Raw genomic sequence first — 11,194 nt, 5'->3', positions numbered from 1 at the left:
ATTATATGAATAAATTCAGTCAATGAATTTTTAATTCGCCTATTGTCATCGCAGCTTCTGTTAATGAATGAGGAATGTTAAATAAATTACACCTCTGAACCTGCAGTGTTAACCACTTTACAAATTATTACCGATGGATAACTTAATTAAAGTATTTAATAATTTCCAACTTGTCGGTTCAGTACAAGATGTGTAAGCACCGAGCACCGGAACTGTAATGTGACTAAAAAATTAATTATATTAGAATATTTAAATTCATTAATTGCAATTATTTTTGACACAGTACATATCATTCGCCTCTATAGTAAACCAATTAAATACCATTTGAGTGAAATTGAGTTAAGAATAGACGAAATAATTAACCATGAGTATATTTATAATCAATTATCATGGGTCTTTTAGTTTAATAATTATTATTCTATATGCTATCATTTGTCGAATACTGATTTTACAATAGTATTGAATTTTTACAATCGAAATAAATAAATAAATATATATATATATCTATATATATATAAGAATTTCGAACAATTACCGGACAAAATTGGTAACATTTCAAGAGCTTCATATAACTCAAAGAAAATGAATCATCGACTAAACATTAAGTCATATNTATGTGAGGCAAACCGCTTCGGCTGCGTAGGAGTTGGTTGACAACATATCAAAATTTTCATCTTGTGATTTATCTACTTTTTGTCAACGGATACCATAAACGCTTAATATTTTCATTGAGCTAATTTATTAGCATATTAAGCATTTTGAGCGAGCCTATACGATTAAAAACTCGATACCAGATTACGTCGACAGATGATCATTCAACAATTGTGTACTTTTCTGTAGGCGTTTGCAGCTTAGACTGAGGTATTCTGGAGACGTACAACAGGCAGCTTCATACACGATGAATTGATCGTGTAATGATCATACACGATGAATTGATCGCTTTAAATGACGACTTGATTGGCGTCAGTGGAGCTCCAGTTTTATTTTTCTAAATTTTAAACTTGCTGATGATTTGTGCTCGTCAGTTTTGCCTTGTAAGATCTTTTTCATATTCAGCCTATGATTTTTCATCATTGTGTAGATGGTAGTAATACCAAACCCATCGAATACATTTTTTCACCAACAGCTTCATGCCCCGCCATAAACGCAACTTTGCCTACGGTGAACGATGCAGCAAGATGTGATCCAATTCTGTCCAATTTTTCCAAGTGTTTGTTGCGATCAGCCAAGCTCGTGAGTATTTCAGTACACTAGCGCACTAAGCTCATCGTGCAATTACTTGATCATTTGTATAGACATGAACAATTTTGTCTATGCGCTAATTTAGGACCCAATCTATATTTTTGCAATCCCGCTTTTTAACCGCTGAATTGAAATGTTTAGCGCTTTCTTAAGCATTATAAGTGAACGTGCAATGAGTTATTATACATGTAATTTAGTTTATAGCGTTAGCAGTGAACAGCAATGGGATACTATACATCTAGTTTAGTAGTATGTATTACTCCCTAAAATACGAGTTTTCTTTTTTGCATGAGGAATAAAAATATATCAAAATCTCCTGATCTAGGGAGCCCGCAATTTTGAGTCTCTAAAATTTCATCCCGCTTAATATTTATTCCTTGATTATTTCTCGACAGCTGAAACCCGACAACACATTTGACGATGTGGCGTTCAAGACGATTGCACTGAAGAAAAAATGCATATAATAATAATAATAGCGGTTTCAGCGTTTATTAGGCCGTAGGCCTGTCGCCGATTCTTAACATCGCAGAACGTTCACAGCTTGTTGTGGTCTCGAACATACAACTCACTGCTAAAATTCTGCTGTGCTTAACCGCCCGGCCTCCTCGCCGATTCTGACCAGAAACTGGCGCATAGAGCTGGGATCGAACCCGTACCTCTCTGCGCCAATCTTGGTACTCTGGGGCCATACTTCCAAAACTCGCTAAGTGATCGTAAGTCCCTATCGCACTATTTTCTTGTCTATAATTGGTGGATTTTGCTTGAAAGGCCGTCAATGATTGGCTGATGAACTTACGATCTCTTAACTTTTTATGAAAGTATAGGCCCTGAACTGTAACCACTGGACCACCCTGCCAAATAGAATTATTCCAGCTGCTGGAGTTATGAACCCGCAACTCAGAGCTCAAATTTTTGTTGTTCTCTAACACACAATTGGTAATATATTACCATATCTAATAACTGATGTTTTAATTCACCTTTTTAACGAAAGTCATTACAAATGCATAATATATAGGAATTGTTTCTAGATTACATAGAAAAAAATCAAGTTAAAACCCTAGTTTCCGACCCTAATCATCATGCTGCCGTGAACGCCTGTATACGAGTATACTAAGAAATAAACATACAATACACTTCATGCATTATTCCATGAAAAATTGTATACTAAAATTTCAGAATTCTGTGTCAAATTTAACCAATTATAATTATCGCTTACGTAAAGTTCATGCGCGCCATGAGAATGTCAACAATGTTGACATCGATGCCAGAGTCGGGCACTTGGTAGCCGTGGTCGTCGCGGACGAGACCAAAGAACGGCCAATTGTCGACCACTGAAACCAAAAGCTTTCGGCCCTTCAAGTCTTGCTGGCATAAGCTCCGGACGGTCGGCATCAAAGGGGAACTTATAAGTAGAGTTTCCTTGACTGAAACGCCTGGATCGTTGCACGAATTATCAAGCATAGGATTGTCGTCAAGCTGGCAGGCTTTCTCTTCAGAGGATGTCCAAGTGCTAACTTACGAATAACTGTCTTGAGGTAAGCGTGAGGCATTTATTATGGTGGTAGGGACACGTCCATTACCAACTGCAGTATATTTTTCAAGTTTTAGCTAGCATATATGTATTTGGATTATATATGATTTAACTTACTTGATCAACACTCATAGACTGACGAAACTCATAGTTGCTCGACTTCTCCAACCCATGACATGTGAACCCTAGGTCGTGCTATGAATTCTAATCTTAATTGTGCAAAATACAAATAATTCATCTGTCTAAACTTTTAACTTTGAGCCATTTTTGACCCTTCTCTCTATAAATTCGAAATATGTTCTCAGATTTCTGAAGTGATTCTTGATTTTTGACCAAACATCCACTTGACCAATGTCTTCAAAGATTCTGTATTTGAATGAAGTAATTTCAATATAATAAACTCAAAATACTGCTAATTTACATTCTGTTTATTAGCGCCATCCCGCAGTTAACAATTCGGAACCCTATGTATAGACGTGTATGAATGCCTTTATTCGACCTAATAAGTAGGTATTCAACCAACGCCACATAAATATGACTTGCTAGTTTAGTGTTAAACTTGCGTAAAAATCATTCCGTAGGAGCAACACGCAATATATGTCGGGCATCGTTCGACTCACCCAACGCTGTTATCTTGCATAACCGTTGACCGGAGAACAACGGCTCCATCGATGACCCGTACGACCACGAGCGCCTGTAAAGATTGAAAGTAATGTATAGCAATTATTGTTCACCCAAGCCACTCGACAAAATGCTATAGTTACCGATCATTAAATTAATGGATTTTCGAGCTGTTCAGCCACTGGGGCAAATCTAAAATAGTAAACTATCTCAACTGTGCACGGATTGCCCTCGAGAGAGCCGTGATTGTGTTCTTCCAATAATCATCATGTTCGTTTTCAACCAAGCGTAAATTTTCCCCAATTAATTAATTTATTTGTATCCAAGAATACCTGTATGCCTTCATTGAGCAAACTCTGAAGCAGTCCTGCGTCAGCCATGCTATCCACGAACAGCAGCCACGTCACCCACAGACTCTCAAGGCGCTCATTCTTTAACTGAAACAGGCGATCTAATATTTTATTTTCATCAGAAAGTTCAACAATAATCATATATTAATATTCTAATTACAGGTATAGCAAATATTCTCATTGAATCTTGGATGAAATTAGTTTTACTTCATGTCTCAATAAACAATGTGGCTTTACGAGTAATTGTAACGGTAGCATGCTGTGGGTTGCCGGAAATTAAATTTAATTGCATATCCTGTAAGGATTTTACACAGTCGAGTTTTGAATTTTCAAAAGTTTATTTAATCAATGCAAACAGAATAAGGAACTTAGGGTGGAAGCAGCAACGGCGCATCCACATATAGTTAAGATTTCATTTATTTTGAATTCATTAAAAGGCTGCAAACTGCTCTTCTGGTAACAGCGCAGAAGTTAGGATGAATTCTTCAACAGCTTTGCAGATGTGCGGCCAGGCAGGGCAGTTGGAGGTGTCTCCTCCCAGCAGTGAAGCAGTGCAGAGTGTATGAACTCCATGCGAGTTTACTTGGCGAAAAAATTGCATCTCTCGATTTTGCTCGCGCAGAACCCATCGTAACTTGTCCGCACAGCTGGACAAAAAAAGACGACCGCACTGCGCGAAAAAATTAAATCATCTGATGTTTATGTAATTCTCGGTGAGAAATGTTAAATTTCTCACAATCCAACTATTCTGAATTTAGTAGTATTTACATATTACAGTAATAGCTGATGCATTAAAAGTAATATGTTTAAATGGCCTCCACTCTGCTTCCAGAACGACAACAGTGGCGTGTTCGTGCAACGTGCAGTTGTCCCTGAATGATCGAGCATAGTTCATTTGGCGAATGTTTATATCTTATGAACTTCTAAAGCATATTATCCCTTCAAGGTATATATTAGAACACTCTCGATTAATACACTTATTTTTGTTTTGCAACAAAGTTAAATATAATTATCTATTGCTACAGAAAACTGTAAGCCAAATTGTATATACGATCCAATATACAGCTTTTGCCAAAACAATAATCCAATTTTATAATTTAACATAAAAGTATATGAGTTGCTGCCCTCCTCAGAAACAATCAAGTACCACTATACATTTTTCGATGTTATGCATTTTCGATGTGGCCAGAATCTTTGCAAATATTAGTCTCAGCTCCCAAAAAATGTCAAAAACCACACCTGTTCCAGTATAGCGAGCAGTTCCTGCAGCTGACAGTGCATCACCACCACCAAGCTGCTGCCCGAGGACACCCCCGACAGCGCCTCCTTAAGATGCGAGGACGCGCGCGCTCCGATCCTGACGCCGGCGCTCAAACCCCACAACGCTGAGAATGTCAAAGACTGGGGACTCTGAATTAATAAATACTATTTATATTCTAAGTATTATCGATAGGTAATGATCAATATATGGAAAAGAAAATATGTTTAAGCAGCTAAACTACTTATTAATATACTAATAATTAATGTATAAGCAACTAAATACCAAGTAAACACCAAACATAATAAATGAGCTACTAAATACCAACCTATATAAATTATGACAGTATTAATAATACTGTTAAATACAATTAGTATATAACAAAGTCTTTATTACAAAATCTATTAAGCACCTGGGTTTATAAATTAATACAAAAATGATCTGCAGGTGCGTCGTGCTCAGACTCACGCGTCAGGCTGCTCGCTGTGCAGGTGCTTTCTGCTTGGACTCACTTGCAGCGGCACGAAGCATGAAATGTCGGTAAAAATTTATCATGCCCATGAAACGACGAAGACCTTTGGCTTTCTCAGGTCATTGAAAATCCTAGATTGCCTTCACTTTTTTCCTACGCTCGTGATACGGTGGCCCAGACAGTCTGGTTGTGACGCTCCGAGTTCGCATTTCAGCAGGTTAAGTTTTTGACCGTGAGTCAAACGCGTGAATATGGCACGCATTTCTTCTAAATACTGTTCATCGTCGTCTGATGCTATCAAGATATCGTCGATGTAATTGAAAAAAAGTACTGGACGGGATCCTCCTCCGTCTAAGAAAACTGAGAAACCGCGAGTTTCTTATCAAGAGAGCATAGAAATGTCTGACTAGCGGAGCACAAGCTAATGTTCATTTTGAGGAACTCGTATGAACCTAGTGGAGTGACAATGGTGGTTTTTAGGGGGGGGAAGGTTGAAGTCATCTTTGCCCAACTTCACACTTAGTTCATATTCATTTCCGTAGGTAAGAACGCTAGAGGGCATAACAGCCTATGAAGTCAGGTGCTCAAAGCCATATAGTAACGCCGGATGTCCATAGCCCACACTTGAACTTGCTAATGGTAAGCATGGACATACTGCATCTGACCAAGGCCCAATCTTTTCCGATCTAACTTCTTTAGGCCTAACCTACACAAGTTGAGTCATTTCTCCACTCAAAACGATCCTGAGCGGACCTAACCTAACCTCATTGGCTCCAGGGAGTTAGAAAGACGGTATAAATGTGCTAGTAGAGCCAGTCATTGGCTGCAAGAAGGTGAGCCGGGACAGCGTAAATAGGTTAGGCCAGAAGAGGTTAGGACGGAGTAGGTACAACCGGATGAGAAACTGCCTACTCATGAGCGAGCATGCATAAGCATTCGCCGAAGACCCTATTATCTTTCGGCAGTGTGTCACTGGTCTGGATTAAAAGCTTCAAGCGTAGTATGTGGTTTCTAGCTCTGAGGCTGAGTAAAGATAATGAGGCTGGGCGTTGCCTTCAGGGCATATTTAAGAGTAAAATTTGTAGCCTACGGCTGCGCCACTGTTTTTGGGATGTCAGCTGGGTGAATTGGCACTTGCATGAACGCATATTTTAGTTCAAAACGTGAAAACACTTTCTTACCATTAAGCTCGGCAGTGAAATTTGTTCGGAAGGGTAATGTGTCGGTATCAGGTTTAGTTATCTTGTTGAGAGCGTGATAGTCACCCACTGGCCTCCAGGAAATATCTTTCTGACTTTTTGCGTTTTTGTTTGCGTAGCGAAGGTCGGTTACAATTACACAAATAACTAAAGGACGCTCCGGTAATTAAATGTACTTTCTGGTAGTTAAATGTACCTTCCGGTAGTTAAATGTTAATTGTCGTAGCATTGTTTGAAAATTTTCTTCGGTGTTCACTTGCCTCAGTGTTCACTTTACTCAGCTGTCTTATTGCAGTTAGTGGCGATTTTCTCTTTTCTCGCTAAAATACAACTACCGTGTACAAGAACGGGTTCTCAGGTTTACCTTCTATAGGGGAACTTGTGCTGTTTATATGAACCAATACAGGAGAGCATTTACCGAGTTACCGCAACTCACCTTCACACTGCATTATCACGGTTTTTGATTGATGATCTATTTCCTGCATTCGCTCTCACCCAGCAGGCAATGTCAGGTTGAATAAACGTTGAAACAACAAAACTCACTACGTTGAAATAACGTTGAATATTAGTTTAGAAAATTGAAGCAACGTCATTTTACAACGTCTTTCATTTTGACGTTTCAACGTTAAAATCGCGTTGCCATCTGCCGGTAAGATTTTAACGTTGAATCGACATCGAAATGTACAACGTTGCTTCAATTTTTATTCCAAACTATTATTCAATGTTATTTCAACGTCGTGAGCTTTGTTGTTTCAACGTTGAGTTAACCTGACATTGCCTGCTGGGCAGTGTCTCGAGCAAGCTCGCGATGATGGTCGCGCTATCTCTTCCATGCAAGTCGATCATCGGGTTTGGGTGAAATTTGGAGCGTCTTCGAGGTCTTTCCTTTTGTTTTCGAATGCCTCACGCGACAGAGTACGTATCCGCAGACTCGCTCATGTTGTCTTTGTCATATTGATGAAGGTAGACATATGAGGTCCCATGTTCACTGGCCTTCATAGCCATTTCAGTTCGTTTTATTTATTCCATTTCACGTTCGTTTTGGGGTGCGGCTGTGCACTGGAATTTTTCTCCAACAGAACCAGGTTCATTGTATCTAAATTTTAATCGTGCTTTTCGAAATGTACTAGACTTTGATTTAATGCACACCTCTGTACCGAACACTTGATGCAATAGAAATATGATGGCTGTATCCCTATACCTTCTTCACTTCTATCCGTTGGTTGTCTCAAAGCTACTGAATTCTAACTCACAATTTGGCTCGAAGTCTTTCAAGGCTTGTAGCAGTTTTTGGCGTTCGGTAGTGTTCGACTCGAAAACTTTAATTCTCTAGTATTCTTGCTCCAAACTAAAATTCTCGTTCAATATTAAATTCCGAAGACGGGTGTTGCGCCAGGTATTCACACGTAATTTTCTACATTGGTTTCAAGGGTGTGTCTGCGGCTGGTGCGTCGGCAGCTGGTGCGTCGGCAGGTGATGTGTCGGCAGCTAGTGCGTCGGCAGGTGGTGCGTCGGCAGCTGGTGCGTCGGCAGCTGGTGCGTCGACATTTGTTGGCCGATCGTGCGTTCCAGAATTTTCTGTCATATTTTTCAATGAGTCTTGTATCAATTATATTATGTGTGAACATCATGCGTTTCTTAAAAAATATTTCGTCATTTTTGAAATTTTCTCACCTTAATTGGGAATATTGGATATTTATCTAATTTTGACAACTTCTGAACTAGCGCATTGATAATAACTACTTATATTCCAAATTTGAAGCAGATCCGTTTAGCATTGAAGGATTTATGACTCGTTCGGTTGCATCGAAATTGGTTTTTTTCGTTTTTAGTGAAGAAATTGATGTGAGTTCAGAGTATCGATTCGGTCCCCGCCCTAATTCCTACTTCAATAAATAAAGAGTTATCATAACAAGTTTAATTGAAAATAGAAATATGTCGCAGATTTCACGATATAAGATAATGTTTAGGTTAAATAAATAAATAAATTTTGTCTGACAAAATTTTTCTTGCATAAAAAAAACGAGCATTGCCCTTGCACAAACACGTAACGAACTTGTCACGAGTTACAGCCTTGAGCCTTCTAGGTAGAATTTTCTTCTGAACGTAGTATCGCTCCTTATCTTATCTATAAGTAATGTCAGACAGAGCAAGAGTCATTGTTCATGTCATCTTTGCAACGTAGTTACACACACATCGAAAACTCTTCTTAGTTATTGTGTGGCAATTAAATCCTAAAACTCAATTCTGACAGTATTATATGGTTGTACACCTCTACTGACGACAGTGACGAGCTCGAGCGCATCGAGCAGCGAGTTAAGTGCTGACAATCTCCTGACATGAGCAACTTTTGGCTAAGGCCTGCTGCAGTCCCNACAAGTAACGTGGAGCACACAGGTAACGTGGAGCACACAGGTAACGTGGAGCACACAGGTAACGTGGAGCACACAGGTAACGTGGAGCAAACAAGTAACGTAGAGCACACAGGTAACGTGGAGCACACAGGTAACGTGGAGCACACAGTTGAGCATACGGGTTTCATTTCGACACGTTCGAAATGAAAACAAAACAGAAGAAAATGTCGGGAAATAAGAAAAATTTTGGAGAAATTCGATTATTTAAATTAGTGATAAATTTAAAAAAAATCTAAATGATATTGAATTTGATGTAACTCACAAACTCACAGCATGAGAATGAAGTGAAAAAATTGCTTCATTACAATTTTATATAAATTAGTTAAAACTTAATTTTTTGTTTCGAGATATCCTCATCCATCAATGAATGACCGTTCAAAAGTTCAATCAACTTGCTTATGTTTTCTTAGGTTCGTTTAAACTAATCACACGAATTAAGATACTCTGCAGCAAGCATGATAATCGTTTTTTGCAGCATGATAATAGTTTTCTAACCAACGTGATAATCGTTCTCTAACAAGCATGATAATCGTTTTCTAACCAGCATGATAATCGTTTTCTAACCAACATGCTAATCGTTTTCGAACCAACATGCTAATCGTTTTCTAACCAACATGATAATCGTTTTCTAATCAACATGATGATCGTTTTCTAACCAACATGCTAATCGTTTTCTAAGCAACATGAAAATCGTTTTCTAACCAACATGATGGTCGTTTTCTAAGCAACATGATAATCGTTTTCCAACCAACATGATAATCGTTTTCCAACCAACATGATAATCGTTTTCCAACCAGCATGATAATCGTTTTCCAACCAACATGACAATCGTTTTCTAAGCAACATGCTAATCGTTTTCCAACCAACATGATAATGGTTTTCTAAGCAACATGATACTCGTTTTTTAACCAACATGATAATCGTTTTCTAACCAACATGATGGTCGTTTTCTGACCAACATGCTAATCGTTTTCTAAGCAACATGCAAATCGTTTTCTATAAGCAACAGCAAATGCTGATACCTGTTGTGGTTATCTCGTCGATGGCGAAGTGAGCTAGTCGTGTGGTCAGCTGCCATTGTCCAGCTCCTTGCCCCACTCATCATCAGCGGGGCTCACCACCTTCGTGCTGTGATCATCAAAACAGGTCACTCACGGGTGATGAATCATTAGTCGGTAATAGTATTAATGATGTCTGCGGTCGTTTATGGGACAGAAATGGCCAGTCACCGATTCTGGACATGACGGAATTCTTTACTTTTTACTGGAGTTACCAACCCGCAACTCACAGCTCCAATTTATGTTGTTCTCAAACGCACAATTAGTAAGACATTACAATATCACACAAATGCTCTAGTTCATCTTTTTAATAAAAGTCATCATAATAGAATACATATAGCAATTATTTCTAGATTATGTGGAAAGAAAATAAAACATACTAATAATAAATATATATTTCATGCATTACTCCATGAAATATTTAATAATAAACATTCATAAGCTTCAGTGTCAAATTTAAACTATTCAATTGTCGCTCACGTAATGTTCATGCGCGCCATGAGAATGTCAACAATGTTGACATCGATGCCAGAGTCGGGCACTTGGTAGCCGTGGTCGTCGCGGACGAGACCAAAAAACGGCCAATTGTCGACCACTGAAACCAAAAGCTTTCGGCCCTTCTACCATCATTATTCACAACATCACCATCAGTATGCCAGCTATTGAACGTTTATTTATAAGTAGCACAAATGAATTCTAATGATAAGCAAGGTACACGTATGTCATCCTGCCTTAGTTTGGCCCACAAAAGGGCATATCAGTGCTACGTCTGCACTCTGCCCGTGCTGCGGATAAGAAAATGCCTCACTAATTGAACAATGCGACCCATCAGGTTTTCTCACTGATTTACCATCATTATTCACAACATCACCATCAGTATGCCAGCTATTTAACGTTTATTTATAGGTAGCACATATTATTCTAATAATAAGCAAGGTACACTTATTCAAGAGATCTTGAACAAGTAACGCTAGAAGTCAATCATCTCGACGTAACAAGTGACGCTAGAAGTCAATCACGCATTCAGAGCTAGTAACAAAAAGCTTTAT

General features: G+C 38.6%; 1 protein-coding gene across 1 annotated transcript; it reads left to right on the top strand.

Annotated features, from left to right (window-relative positions):
• Nucleotides 1-1,126: 1,126 nt before the first annotated feature.
• On the top strand, nt 1,127-1,706 carry LOC108675383 (the record flags this gene model as incomplete). Its single annotated transcript, XM_018163388.1, is given in 2 exon segments — nt 1,127-1,233; nt 1,638-1,706. Coding segments are annotated over 2 exon segments (176 nt in total), but the record flags the coding sequence as incomplete, so codon positions are not given.
• Between the last annotated feature and the right edge of the window lie 9,488 nt (nt 1,707-11,194).

Source organism: Hyalella azteca, unplaced genomic scaffold, assembly GCF_000764305.2.
Source record: "Hyalella azteca isolate HAZT.00-mixed unplaced genomic scaffold, Hazt_2.0.2 contig15949, whole genome shotgun sequence".
Lineage (NCBI taxonomy): Eukaryota > Metazoa > Arthropoda > Malacostraca > Amphipoda > Hyalellidae > Hyalella > Hyalella azteca.
The sequence above is the reverse complement of the archived record's forward strand: the minus strand, read 5'-3'. Positions and strand labels throughout refer to the sequence as shown.